The 15,066-nt window shown below is 39.5% G+C and overlaps 1 protein-coding gene across 12 annotated transcripts in view; it reads left to right on the top strand.

Annotated features, from left to right (window-relative positions):
* The first annotated feature begins 595 nt into the window (after positions 1-595).
* TCF4 (transcription factor 4) overlaps positions 596-15,066 on the top strand; it is a 344,623-nt gene continuing 330,152 nt past the window's right edge. For 6 of the 12 annotated variants that reach the window (XM_031441858.2, XM_031441855.2, XM_031441859.2 and 3 more), the window contains exons 1-3: positions 2,255-2,366; positions 3,262-3,353; positions 4,981-5,053. In XM_031441858.2, coding sequence (XP_031297718.2) covers positions 3,282-3,353; positions 4,981-5,053 — 145 coding nt within the window. In that variant the 5' untranslated portion in view covers positions 2,255-2,366; positions 3,262-3,281. Of the gene's footprint in view, positions 1,107-1,801; positions 1,926-2,254; positions 2,367-3,261; positions 3,354-4,324; positions 4,524-4,980; positions 5,054-15,066 lie in introns of those variants that run through there. The other 6 variants (XM_064480362.1, XM_031441860.2, XM_010997198.3 and 3 more) reach the window with 5 other exon arrangements.

The following is a 15,066-nucleotide window of genomic DNA, read 5'->3' as shown; positions in this document are numbered from 1 at the left end:
CCCTCACTTTTCCAGGGACCTAGAAAAAGATGGGGGTGGGGGTGGGGGTGGTGGAGGAGAGGACCCACATCCCTCTTGAAGCCCAGGCGCTGCACCTCGGTTCAGCGGCCTCTTTCCACGCCGCCCAAGCCAGGCTAAGAGGACCGGCTCCACAGTGCGGGAGAACAGGGCTCGGGCTTTCCGACGGGGAGGCCGGCGTGGCCTCTCCCGGGCCTCCCTCAGGGGATCTGACTCCTCTGCGCAAGTGCATGGAGTTTAATTTCTTAATTTCTTTAGAAACTACACTTTTGAGTCAAAGAACATCGGAGGGCAAGGATCCGGATCAAGAAGAAATGCGCAGGAACACGGAGCCTGCGAAAGGCCCCAGCCTCGGGAGCCCTTGCAGTTCGGCGCCACGCGCGACGCCCGCCCGAACCCCACCACCGGCCTCCGGCCTCCACTCGCCAGTCCCGGAGGAGGCGTGGCCCGCACGCGCCGCCATCTTGGTCGCCTCTCTAGGCGCTCTGTTTACTACTCTATGGTCGCCTGCTCCCGCCCCGCCCCTCCCCAGTCATTGTCTGGAGGAGCAGCCACGGCCGCAGCGCCTTCTCTTTATAAGCCCGCAGTGCCCGGATGTGAATGGATTACAATGTATCTTTCAGGGAAACCTATTATTATCAATGTGACTCCACGGGGGAGTCAATGGTGATGATGATGAGGAGGATGATGATGATGAGACACCTCTAAACTTGGAACAAGTTTAAGACTTTATAAGAGGAGAAGAAAAAAAACCCACCAGCGAGACTTGTTTGAGGAAAAATTATAACTATCGTGTATTGATTTTTTTTTTATAAACAATAAGAAAAAGTTGTTGGATTTTTTTTTTTAATGATTTCTTTTTTGGGGGAGGGAATTTTGTTGCAGTTTTATGGTGGAAAATGCAAAAACCAGAGCCAGGTGCATAATCTTGTATTCTGTGGATATCCCTGGAGCAGAACTGAGTACCAGTTAAAATACTTTTTTGGGGGATACACATGTGAGATACTAAGTACTTGCAGAAGATTTTTGTCTCTCTTTTTAAAGTCACTTTCCTTGGAATATTTTGAGCATATTTGTGGCCATTTAAGGTAACGTTACAATTTGCTGTCAGAGTACTGTTTGTAATTGAATTTAATTTTTTAAAATGTCGATCCCAATGTTTTATTAAAACAAAAGGAACAACCTATTAAATAATTGCCAATGGGAAAAAGTGTGTGCATGCATTTTGTGTATGTACTCGCTAGTAATAACAGGGTTTCGAGAGTGTGTATTTTAACACAAGTTAAAATAGCGTATGTTGCATATACTGGATAAAGCACGCTTGTTATTGCGAAACGATAGAATTATGTAGCTTAATTTTTATCCTAAAAAGTGATGTGAAAAAGTATGTTTTAAGAGCATGCAGGGCCTGTAATGGTAAATGTTGAATTAAAAACTTAAAGTGCTGGCGAACGGGACTTAGCGTGCCTAGGAACTCAAGTGTAAAAACAAAACAACATCCACCCTCAAAAATTGCTTTTTTTTTTTTTTTTTTGGCGAAGTTCGCAGCTATACTATTCTGCGACTTAAAAGGGAGGGGGAAAAAGTATGTAATTTAGGTTTCGCCCCCAACGCAGAACTACCGACATGAAAATCTCCCCAGCAAAATGTGGCTTGGTTTATATATGGAAAAGAAAAATATTGTTCCTCTTGGCAAAGTCTTTTTGCATCACGTGTATTTGCAGCCTAGTATAAACTTGCTTTGCCGTGTGTGGATGTGTGAGTGAGAGGGAATGAGAGTCAGAGAAAGAAAGAAGTGAGGGGATGTAAACTCGAATAAATTTCAAAGTGCCTCCGATGGATGAAACGGGCAAAAACTGAACTGTTCAGGCTTCAGATTGTAACTGACGATCTGAGGGAAAAATGAGGTGCTCGATGAATTTTCGTTTGTATTTTTTTTTTTTTTTTGCGAGGCGGGGGAGGTGTTGAGATTTTTTTCCTCGGGGGGGTGTGGGGGTGCATCCCAGCCAGCCCGACCCGAGCGAGCCGCGTCTCCCCGCCGGAGCCCCCCCACCCATTTCTTTGCTGAACTTGCAATTCCGTGCGCCTCGGCGTGTTTCCCCCTCCCCCCTTCCCTCGTCCCCTCCCCTCCCCGGAGAAGAGAGTTGGTGTTAAGAGTCAGGGATCTTGGCTGTGTGTCTGCGGATCTGTAGTGGCGGCGGCGGCGGCGGCGGCGGCGGCGGGGAAGAGCGGAGCGGGCGCGGGCGCGGGCGCAGGCGGAGGAGGTGGTGGTGGTGGAGGCAGTGGTTAGACATGAACGCCGCCTCGGCGCCGGCGGTGCACGGAGAGCCCCTTCTCGCGCGCGGGCGGTAGGTACCGGCGCCGGCGGGGCTCGGCGGGGCTGGCGCGCCGGGCGGCGCGGGGCTCGGGCTCGGCGGCCCCGCACGCGGCTCCGCGCCTCCCGTGCCGCGGGCTCCCGGCTCCCGGCGCTCCCACTGGAGACACCCCTTCCCCTCCCGCGCCTCTTCCCTCCCCCTCATCGCTACCCCCCAGCCCCCCCTCCCCGGCAATGCCACTTGGAGGGACGGATGACTTTGCCAAGGGCCTGACTTTAATTTTTACAACCCTTTCTTTCACAAATTAGGGTGCTGGACAATTACAGGACCCGACCCTCCACTCTGCTCCCCCCCTCTTTCGCCGACCCTGTCACCCCTCCCCCTTTGGACGTGTTTTCACTCCGGAGACGCTCATCTTTAATTTCTTTATAGCGACTTTGAAACGCAGAGGGGAGTGGTGTGTGTATGTGTGTGTGCGCGCGTGTGTGCGTGTGTGCGAGTGTGTGTGGGGGTGGGGTGGGGTGGAGGGTGGGGGGAAAGTTGAGACCGGATCGTTGAGTAGTTTCTCTTTTCTCTGTGATCCATTCATTTCTCGCTCTACCTCCTGTTGCATAAAATGATGCGCTGAAGAGCGGCTTTTTTTTTTCCTTCTCGAATTTGGTTTTATAGTGGATGTTACCAGTTTTGATCATCTCTTTGGAAATACAGTATCAATATCGCTTTTTTTTTTTTTTTGCTATTGCTGCCTATTCCATCTTTAAAAAAAAAAACAAAAAAAACAAACTCTCCAATCCCTCCCTCCTTTCCACCTTAATCCCACCCGCCCCCACATCCCCACCCCCAACCCCCCAGTCTCCAAAAATCCGATTGTGTTTTCTCCAAGGATTGGGACTGGATTTTCTGATTGCGGTTATTTCCATGTTTCTAGGTTTGTGTGATTTTGCTAAAATGCATCACCAACAGCGAATGGCTGCCTTAGGGACGGACAAAGAGCTGAGTGATTTACTGGATTTCAGTGCGGTAAGAAAGAACGGTGGAAACTAACAACAGCTGTGAAACAAAACAAAACAAAACCGAAAAACCCAAACACTTGAACTAGAAACCAGTACTTATCTAAAGGACAGGAATAATTTTTAATTGGCTGAATCCTTGGTAAACATGAAGGTCTTTTTGATAAGTTTTTAACTACAGTTTTTGGGTGTGATGGACGATTCAGGCTTTTTTTTTTTCCAGTCTAATTACTTCCCTTGAATTCCCTACTTACCGAACCCCCCCCTTCCAATAATGGAGTCTCACCCCAATGGAGAGGAAAAAGACACCCCTAAAACTGCAAACCACCCCTAAAACTTGGCCTTATCCGAACGCCGACAGTACTAATACTTCGTGTGCTACTTATTTATTTTCTGAAAATGGAAAGGAGAAAATAGGAGACTCCAGTTGTCTCTTAAAGTTTTAAACTGATGGTGCTTTGGATTAGTAGGACGTGTGGTCCTCCAGCTTCTGTCTTTCCCTGGGATTCTGAAAACTCGCGTGTGTGTGCTGAGTATCCATTCTTTAGAACCCTTTGGACTGTCTGTAAATTTCACAGTCGTGAGATCAGCACAGAGCAGAACTTGCACACTTGTGGAGTTTTACGGCTGAACGTGGTCCTCCTCCACCCCTTTGCTTCCCTTCCCCACACCAAGTCCCAGACACGTCAGGGGAATTAATTCATCTTTAATGCCAGATGAGTTTGGTGTAAGATGCATTTGCAAAGCAAAATAAAAATAATCCACAAAACACACAAATAAAATCCAAACCGCCTTTTAAGTGGGGCTCTTTCGTGTTGCTGCTGCTACTGCTGCTGTTTGCTGCTGCTGCTGCTCCTCCAGACCTTTTGGAGAAATGGCTTTCGGAAGTTTTGCCAGGAAACATAGCCCTAGGCAGCTTTGTGGCCCCCTTTCTGCTTGCTGCACTTTCTCCATTCGTTCCTTTGCTTTTTGCAGGCTCTGACTCAGGGAAGGTGCGCATTATCCACTAGATACGTGGAAGAAGAGGGAAACCAATTAGGGTCGAAATAAATGCTGGAGAGAGAGGGAGTGAAAGAGAGAGAGTGAGAGTGAGAGAGAGAGAGAGAGAGACAGAGAGAGAGAGGGAGAGTCTTGCTTCAAATTGCTCTCATGTTAGAGACGAAATGAGAATTTAGTGCAGGTGGCACTTTTATTTTTATTTGGGTTCACATATGACAGGCAAATCCTATACGGGATGGAAATGGACGTTGCCACGTTGATGGCCAAGGTTTTCAATACGAAACAAACAACTTTTTTCTTCTCCTTTGTAAAACTAGCGTTTTCTAGAGAGCTTGCTGCCCTCCAAACGGAATCTTGTTAACATTATGAGGACTGTGTTGGTTTAAAATGTAGTACTGCCTAGTTCTGGCGATCTAATGAACCCGAGGAAAAAGAAAGAACAGAGTGGTAATGGGGAAGGGGGATGATTGGTAATGCTGTGCCTGTTTTAGTTTTAAGTTGAATGGTGATGTATTTTTACTAAAATGAACCCTTAGCATAAACTGTATATTATATAGTGAGAGTATGAAAGATCTTTGATGAACTCTGATGGCACACGTGTCTTCTTTTCAACAGTAATATTTCTTTGTTTCTTTTAGATGTTTTCACCTCCTGTGAGCAGTGGGAAAAATGGACCAACTTCTCTGGCGAGTGGACATTTTACTGGCTCAAGTATGTAAATTCTTTTCTTAGTGTGCAGTTAAATGTTCTTAGCTGTTTATTCACTCATGGTATATTTTTGGCTCTGTTGAAGTGTTCTGAAAAAGTCATTGAAATTTTAGCCTGTAATGGTACGGTTATTTCATTATCCATTAGTGGTATAAGTTAGGCAAAACCATTATCTTTTGCAAAATTAAAAGTAGGTTTTTTTTTTTCTAATCAAGGAAACTGTCTCAGAATTCCATCACTTAATTTAAAAGCAATTTTCTAATACAGTTGTAATCAAACATGTGAAGATAAGGCAGCGTTAACATGGGGGAATAAATTAATGTTTCCTATTTGAAAATAGGGGGAAAAATCTAACTTTCATGAAAAGGGAAAATCTCTTGTAAATAATATCAGTTTTATTGGGTACTATGTATAATTAACCCTTTTAAAGAAATGAGCACTTAATTTTGCAGATGAATGCTGCGTAGTAAACCATAGCTGTAAATAGAGAGATTTGCTAATCTGAGAGCTAAATGTGAATTCATTTATATTTAAAATACCCTTTTTGATGCTTTAGCTGTTTTTATTCCCCTAAGTATCTACTTATGCAAGGAATTTTTGCTATATTTCAAGTTGCAAATTTGGAAGGACTTTCACATTTTATAAATGAAAGATCTTTGGATGATGCTTCAAAAAGACGTTAGCGCTATTCACAAAGGAATCTGTGTGTGCAATGATTATCTGGGAACTAAGAAGGAGTTTTAATAGGGGATTCTCTGAAAGTCTGCTATTAAAAGTAAAAACTGAAAATAATGATATTCATTTAAATTTTTTTTTTTGTCCAGTGAATTTCATATCAGAAGGAGGCAGACATTGTTGTCTGCTGTCCTTTACGTTCAAGGCTTAAATCCGTTTATGCTTGTTAAACAGCTGTAGTATTTGAGGAGTCCTGGCAGTGGTACATAACAGTACATTAGACAGAGTACTGTTCTTAAGCCAGACTGGTAAACTTGACATCGTTGAGCTGTGAGATACCAGTGGAATTGTCTGTTAGCTACTGAATATAATTTCACATCTCTTAATACTCGTTTGATGCTATAGCAATGAAAGAAATCTGTTCATCTTTGTGATTTGTGTAATTGGCATGCTTTCACAAAATTAGTGGCTTTTAAAAGTTGCTCGTTTCCAAATAAGTTACTTTTCCTTTTGTTGGCCCCCATAAGTCTAAGGGAATTTTTGCTTCTAAAACTTGATTTATAAAATACATGATGACTCCTAGAGTTATATTTTATCTTTTATGTTTTTGGGTCCACTTTGATTAAAAGGGCTGTTGACCGTATGTTTGTGTTTTACTGTCTGGACCCTGTTACATTTTTCATTTGGGACTTAAATTTTGTTGTTGTTGTTGTTATATTCGTATTGCATCTTTCAAATTTCTGTATTGTGTTCTTTACACAGCTTTGAAGTGAAGATGAGGACAAGTGTGTCTTGTAGGCAAATTAATTTTTCATGTTAGACAGTATCAAAATAGGTACCAACTTTATCTCTGACAGTAATTTTCTTTTTGATTTTACTTATGAAAATGTGTATTCAGTTGAAATCTAAAAGTAGATTATGTCAGAAAGGCACAGAGAGAGACTGCTTTCAGAGTCAGTGCAAAAATACTCTTTTGCACTGTATAATAACTGACACATTTGGAATAATTCAAGTGTGTCAGTTTAGATATGGTTTAATAAAGTAAGGTGATTTAGAAGCATGAAATTGTGTACATTTAGAAAGACAACTGTGCATCTGGTCTTTTTTAAGTTCACATTTAAGTGAAGTCCTTGCTATGATGTTTAAGTGTTTATAGAGTTTGGGCTGGATAAATATGAATATGTATTAATGCATTTTGATAAGTGATCATATACTGCAACTTACACAGTTCTTTAAGACAATATATCTATCTACATAAACCTAGACAGACTTCATCCTTAGTGAGACATGTGATATTTCTAATGAATATGCTGTGATTATTTTTAAGGTGTTGAACTTTAAGTGACATTGTACCAGAGGTGTAATTTTCAGGCCCACATGTTTACTTGTAAAGGTAAAAAGTGTAGTGGCTATTTTGTTCTGGCTGCTGGATTGAAAATGCAGGGTGTTCATCCAATGCAGTATAATGGGGACTATAATATATACGGTACAGATTGGAGTGTTGATTTTTCTCATCTGTCTGAGACAGTAAATGGCTTTGTTTCCACTCAATAACAAAGATAAATCTCTTTTTAAGGAATAACAAATAAAAAAAAATGAGGAAAACTGCATTTTGCCCCTTAGCAGGAAGGATGAACCAGGAGACTTTGGACAGAGAAATAATTTTCTAAATGTACTTCAGGTTACTTTCCATTGTATAGAGGGTGCTTGCATGTCACTTTCAAGGGTAGCTTTGAAACTTGGGTCCAGGAAAAAGCCACAGTGCAAATGAACTGTTCATATTGGAAAAACCAGCTCTAGTTTTTCAAAGTGAGAGGCATGGTAATGTTTCATGCTTAAAGTTCCTGGTAGCTTGTGATTGCATTAATATAGGATGCTCCATCGTGATTTGCAATGTGAGAGTGAAAATAAAGTGTAGCCGTATTCCCTTTAATCTTTCATTTCACAAACATGCTTTTCCCTACCACCTTAAGAAATGGTGAGGCTGCTACGGAGAATGGAATGTAACCTGAGCTACAGCCTGACATTCCCAGGGAGCATTTTTCACATGAAAGGCTTTTGTCAACCCAGGAAAGGACCAGCAGTTTTTGTTTGATGTTTGCAGGTGTTCAGCAGAGAGCACTAAAACAATTCAGCCATGATAGTTCAGAGCTTGGATGACCTTAACAGGGAGAATTGGTGGGCTCTGGAATTATTTTTAAGGGATAGTTGAAACCTATAGGGTGACTTATATAAAGGGATTTAATATCCATTATATCATTGATCTTAAAACAAGCTAAAAGCATCCACATGCCTGGATGATTGGAAAATTATTCTCATTAAAAAGTAGGATGGCAAAGTTACCAAAAGAAAAAAGAAAGGCACCTAGAGTCTATAATTTATTGACGAACAGGGGTTTAATTTTCTAATATAACAAAAATACAGTTTATTTGGTTACCTTTGAGTCTTTTATGAGCCAAAGATAAACATACTAGCTTTGGCATCTTTCAAAAAGTAGTTTTAAAGTTGAGCCTCTAAAATTATCTATACTCGAGAACAGCCCTGGTCACATCTGTTACATGTATTTACAGTTAGTCTGTGACGGATAGTACATCTTTCTTCCCTAGTTTAAAAGTTGAGCCTTTTTCCCTGTAACTGTTTAGTTTTACTTAGGTGTTCAGCCTTTGTTAAAGATTGCCAAATGAATGGGTGTTTTAACAATTAGGAGCAGCAGTAAAACACATCACATCCCTGTCATGGTGATTTTTGGAGGAGAAAAAACATTTCTCCGCGTTCACACAATTAGTTAACTTATATCCATATGACACCCAAATGACACATCAGTTTAGTAAATTCAGAGAGGAAAAAGAAAAATCGATCCACTCTAACGGGTAGTTTTGTATCCTAGAGAAAATTCAAATGGTCAGCATCCTGAATTAATTTCCAGCCATACCAGTTTGAGTTCATGGTTGTGATGTGAAAAAAAATTGGTGTCCCCCAAAGATATTTGTGGAGTAGAGTTGTTTAATTGTGTGTGTGTGTGTGTGTGTGTGTGTGTGTTTTAAAACGGCCTTACTATTATAGTACAATTCATAATGCTTGTGTGGCTTTTTGTAAAAAGCACAGTAATTAAACAGGTTAAAAAGAAAGGAAGTGGCATTATGTTAGAATCATAGAATTTTGGGATAGGAACCCCTTAGAAATATACAGCCTAGTGCCTTCAAGTTAAGAGGCCCACGTTAAGAGTTTCCAAACTCTGCCTTATTTGCTATTCTAAAAAACAAGTTTTGATTTGCTGATTCTCTGTGGCCCTGCAAATCCTTTATTGGAATAACATTGGTTTCACTACTATGTTTTCCTGTAATTTGTATTGCATAATAGTGTATCAGGATTTGTGTGCTGATCTTTCTGCGTACAAATACTTGTAAATGTGCGTGTGTTCTTCGAATGCTTTTTAAGGTTTAGAGCTGCATTTTGGATTACTGATCATTCTCTTTTGCCTGATCTCACGTGTGACTATTTGCAAGTTGTTAGATCGAATAATAGAGAGTGGATGGGCAGGCCATTGGCAAAATTAAAGTGCTTCTTGCTGTGCCATGCACTTTATGTTTGTCGTATTTTTTTAAATCCTCCCTGGAGCCCAATGAGATGCCAAGATTACCATGCTCAATTCAAAGATGAGGAAACTGAGATTCAGAGATGGTAAACCACTTACTCTCAAGGCAGCCAGTAATGATTAGGTTTTAAACTCAGGTCTGCCTAGCTCCATGTCCTTTTCACACACGCACGCGTGTGCGCGCGCGCACGCACGCGCACACACGCACACGCACACGCACACACACACACACACACACACACACAGTCAGATACACCTTTTTTTCCAAGATCATATAGGCATAAGAATATATTATTGAGGTTTGTGTGCAATACTATTCCTGGTCTTTAGATAAACATTTTTTAAAAACGTATTTAAGGTAATGATATAAACCATGTCCCTTATTTTTCCTGCTTTATTATCCAAATAAGCTAGCTTTCTAGTTTATGTTCGATTTCACTGTGACTTAATATCTCTCATATTATTATTATGTTTATATACAAGGAAAATATAATTGGACATTTTCAAAGTCGTGTTTTGGTTCTGTTATAAAGTGACAGTCTGGGTCCCAGTGAAAATTTTTTTCTTATTTTTTTGTGCCTGATCAAACCAGAAGTTGAGGTAACAAAGCTTGCTCTGTTATTATCTAAAAAATATAAAAAATAAAAAAGATTTCCTTTCTTTAAGTGTAACAAAATTTTGCAGTTTCTTGTTAGATCTTTGAAACTTGATATTCAAGAACAATAATCCTAAATTCTATCTGTATCCCTAATATAAGCAGTTTTGTAGTTTTGATATGTCTATTACCAGACATATGCTTAAAAATGTTACATTTTCTAAATTCAGAGGGAAGAAGCAGTACTCTTTTTGACACTGACTTAAGTAAATAAAATGCTTTAAACAAGCATAGGGATCCAAGATCTGTTGAGCCTGAAATGCTTAACATTTTTGACAGCGTCAGCAAATTATCTTTACCCTACTATTGTAATGAGGAGATCACTTAAATAACAGATGAACAGCTAAGTCACATAAACATATATAATAGAACTATGTAATGAAAGTTTATGCTGTTAATTGCTCGAATCTGTCTTAAATGCTCAGAATCATGGAGCAGTAAAGACTGTCATATAAACAATTTTGTTTTGAGCTTAAAATTATTCCTTTTTGCTTTCATCTGCTATGATAAACAAAGTAATTTTGTAAGCTTTACAGATCAAACATTTACTCCTAATGGTAAACTGCATTTTATATTGGAAGTTTGCAACCTGGTCCAAGGCAGAGAGTTGAGTCCTGGTGGCCCCAGGCCTGTGATTTTCAACGTTTAGTATTATGATGCTGTTTAGATCTGTTCCCATAAGCCAAGATAGCAGATCTTAAGTTGTCTAATAAGGAACATAGTGTGTTTTGAAATGTTCTTCAGCTTACAAGTCTTGAACCAAAATGTTCTTGGCCAAACCTTTAGAATTTATATCTATATGTTGGGTAAGTCAGATCTTGCACAGACAGAGCATCAAAACAAAGCTAGGCTGAAACCAAAAAAAAACCCCTCCTTCCTTGGTTTTCATATTTTATGAGCTATTTTTTTAATGACCAGGTGTTCTTCCAAGTTAATTGGATGGTGCTAAGATTTGGAGAAAGGAAAGTAAAGCACACTATAGGTTTTTGGTTTTTTTAGGTTAATTTTGTTGCTGGCTTCTTACTCCTCTGAATAAAGTTTTCAGAACTGACCACCAAGTTTATAAGCTTAAACATGGGGCATCTATTTTCTAACTCTGTGAGCCCACTCACACTCAGCAATAAGGTATGCACATGAGTTTTAGGTGGGTACTTGTGAACCATACGTCTCTTAATGCTTATGAGAGCCGTAAGAGAAATAGCAATTTAATCTTTAGAGAAGATTGGTTAACACTTTTTATAAGTAATGTATATATATATTTATGTCAGGCTCAAAGGAATAGCAAAAGGATTGAAAAAGGTTGTCATATTTATTTTCATTTCAACAATAAATAAAGGCCCAGTTAATCAGCATATCAAATAGCCAGGTGTGTTTAGAATCAGTTTATGTGGATGAATTTCAGGGCTGTAAGAAAGTGTTTTATTTAAAGGTGCAGCCACTCGATTGTTCAAATGGATGCTTTTGTACTTTTGTGTGACAATTAACATTTAATGAATGACTTTCTAGACTGCCATTGGTGGTAATTACTATATGTAGTTTATTAACTGAAATCCATTGTTGGATGTGCCTGTATTGATTTGTTTTGCAAACAACCCTTCACATGTTCAGCAGTATTTGTACGTTACTTTTTAAAGACCCTATTTCATTTGTTGGTGCTGATAGTGCCCCTAAAATTTTTAGCTTACAAGTGCTTCTTTGATGGGAGTGATTTTCATTAAATTAAAAGTTCATCCGCTTTTCAGCTAAAAATGTTTGCACTTAGATCCTCAGGGAATCCCAAAGAAACTACACAATACTGTTTTTCAAGTAAATGATTTATAGAAATTTAGATTTACCAGGAGACTTTAGAGATGTTCTGTTACCTTTGGGATAAAAAGCCAAGGTTTGGGACGGTTCAATGTCTTTTGCCCAAATCATACAGTTGGTTACTGGCTATAATGGGACACAAATACAGATGTCCTGACCCGGCTGGTCAGGGACCCCATGCTGCTTTTAATTAAGATTTGGACTCAATCCGTTGGTACCAACTGTATGTTTCTTAAGAGGAAGAAAATTTGTATCATCTACCATTTCTGAAAAATGTAATAAAAGTTCAGATTATGGGAGATGGACATCGTAATCCAGCCCACTTGTCATCACGTGCTCTAATTTGGCTAAGGCAGTTGACGAATAACTGTTAAAATGTATTGTGTTATTAAAAATAACAAAGTAAGACCCATGATTAAATATCAGAGCTGTAATTTAATCTCGGGGGTTCTGGTGCTGTTCATAAACCATTCGGCTTTTTTCTGTAACAGATGACGTCAAAATACAGCTTGATTGAATTATGACCCTGGGTTACAGGAGCACCTGCCTGTGCCTCTACTTCATGGCATGTCAGCGTTTCCATTACAAACTTTTTTTTCCCCTCTGACATTTTTAAGTTCGAATAGTTAAACTAGACTGATGGTTGACGTATAAAATTTCAGCCCCCTGGGAAAAGACTGTTTTCCCAATAAAATGGAGAAGGTGGTGACAAAGCTCCATTACGGAATACCTTTTAGAATGTTCTTCCTTGCTTTAATCTTCCATTAATTTAAACATTCCCTTTTGCAGTACTTAGCTGAATTGTGAGGCATCCAAATGGAAGGTTTTAAATCTCAAATCTCTCAAGCCAAGACTTAAATACAAGGCATTTGGAGGACTGTTAAACTAGGGAAAGACCTAGCTTCTGTGAAGGATGATGTTGAAATGATAGCTCTGGCTACTCCAGTTTTCCTTTTGTGTAAATGCTGAAGATGAGGATGTGAAAAACATGCAAATTTGCATACCTTATCAGTAATTACTTTTATATCCACTTAAGATTGAGTAAAAATTGATAATGAATGGTTTAGGACGGTCTATTTATTTATCATTATCTGGAGACTGGTAGCAGAGCTTCAGTTCAGCCCCTGGGGTTTGAATATTTAGGCGGTGGAGACAGGACATTGTATCCGTCTAGCGAGTTATTTTTTATCTACTCCTCATCGTTCTTATCGATGGTTCATGTACTCTATATAGTACATGCTATGCTCATATTCCCCTGTGTTAGCCATTACAGGACACAGAGCGCTTTGTGGGAGAAAGGTCTGGCCCTGAGAGGGCATATATTCTGATTGGAAAGAACAGAAAAGTACACATGTAATTAATACTCAGTGCCCCACAGACAAGTGTCATTAACACTGAGGGAGTTTAGGTAAAGCAAAACTTACTTCTTGCTGGGGGAAATGAATAATAAAGATTTTGTGGACAAATCGATTCTGATTCTTGAAAGAGGAATAGGATTTTGACATGGGGGCTTTGGGACTGAGCATTTTATGTCAAGATCTCTGTGAGCCAGGCACAGAGGAAAGCTATTAAAAAGGGTGGGATAAAGAGGGCGAATTCCTCGTCTGTTGGCAGTGGAGTCAGCTCTGGTCTGGGCACCTCAGTGACTTCCAGGTAGGCATTCCTATCTTGGAAGCTTTTTATTCCCCTTTTCTGATTTTGGAATTTCAGCTAGAGATGATAATCCAGTTCCTTCTCCAAATGCATGTTTTTAATGGTAGTGTCAGGCAGAAATCAAGGTTTTTATGTTTCCAGTTCCAAGCTCTTCCTGTTGTATCATTCAGCCATGGAAATTTTCTTGAGTCAAAGTGAGAGCTACTTGGGAGAAAATGATTTATTTAATTGAATTTTGGAAATCTAGATTCTGTTGCAATGTTTGCTGTTAAATAGCTCTTTCGTATTGACAAAGTGATAGCATCTCAAAGCCTGTATCTTAAAACTGAAAAAAAAAAAATACTTTGAAACTCTCCAGTTTCAAAATAAATAAAAAATATTTTCTAATTGCAAAAAACCATCGTTACGGTTTTATTATTATTATCACTGCCATCACCATCCCTGGTGCCACATCCCTTGGTTCAGAAGCTGACAGGGAAATGTGATAGTTATCACTGCCCTGCAATACATTTGGAAATGCATTTACAAAACGTTCTCAAATATATTGTGATTGGAGCCCAAACCTATCTGACATTTGTAAAAACATGGAGTGGCCAGGTATACCTTTGAATAAAATGTATCATAATTACATCACACATAGGAAAAATACGTAAATACTATCCTCTCCTTAAGTATTGATTAGTTGAGATTAAGATTTCTTTCTCTCGGTGACCTTCAAGTATTTCAGTATAGCGCGTGCTTCCAAGTTTCCACAAGAAGCCACCAATTCATGTTCTAGTTGACACTGGCTTAGGAAGATTGTATTAATGAATGATTGTGCTTGTTATAGGATATAAACAAGACTTTTATGACAAAGAATATTTTAGACCCGTTTACCCATTAAAAAAAAAATGTCAGTTTTGGACCTATGTATTCTCAAAACTTTTTCTTCACTTTCAAAAGTAAGGGATTCATACTGAAAATGTTTTGCAAACCTACCTACAACTTAAAAGTCATCTAAAAATAAGTAAATAAATAAACCTAATTACCTCACCCCCAAAATAAATAAAATAAATAAAAACCAAACAAACAAGAAGGTTGAATATACAATTTCATACATAACCCAGTTTTGCAGTTTTGAAAAAGCCAAACAATACCAGTTTCAGTCCTTGGTCAAATGATCGTTCTTTGTTGTGTGCCTTCTTGTTTTGGAGGGGGGAGGTAATTAGGTTTATTTATTCATTTCTGAATGGCAGTCGGGGGATTGAACCTGACCTCATGCGTGCTAAGCATGTGCTCTACTACTGAGCTATATACTCCGTTCCCCAATATAGTATGAGTTTAACCCAACATTTTTCTCTTTCCAGATTCTTTTTTGTTGTTGTTGGTGGTGGGGGAGGTGTGAGGTTTATATATTTATTTGATGGAAGTCCTGGGGATTGAACCCAGGACCTCATGCATGCTAAGCATGTGCTCTACCACTGAGCCATACCCCACCCCTCCACCCTGCCCTGTTCCTCTCTGAACTTCATTGTCTACTCACTGGTGTCCCAAACCATTTGAATTACTTTTCTGTTCTCTTGTGGGCACTGTGTTTCTTCACTTAGTTTCTTTTAGCCGCATGGTTAATTTTCTTTTGACATCTAATTTTCC

This window comes from Camelus dromedarius, chromosome 28 (genome assembly GCF_036321535.1).
Source record: "Camelus dromedarius isolate mCamDro1 chromosome 28, mCamDro1.pat, whole genome shotgun sequence".
Taxonomy (NCBI): Eukaryota; Metazoa; Chordata; class Mammalia; order Artiodactyla; family Camelidae; genus Camelus; species Camelus dromedarius.
The sequence above is the reverse complement of the archived record's forward strand: the minus strand, read 5'-3'. Positions and strand labels throughout refer to the sequence as shown.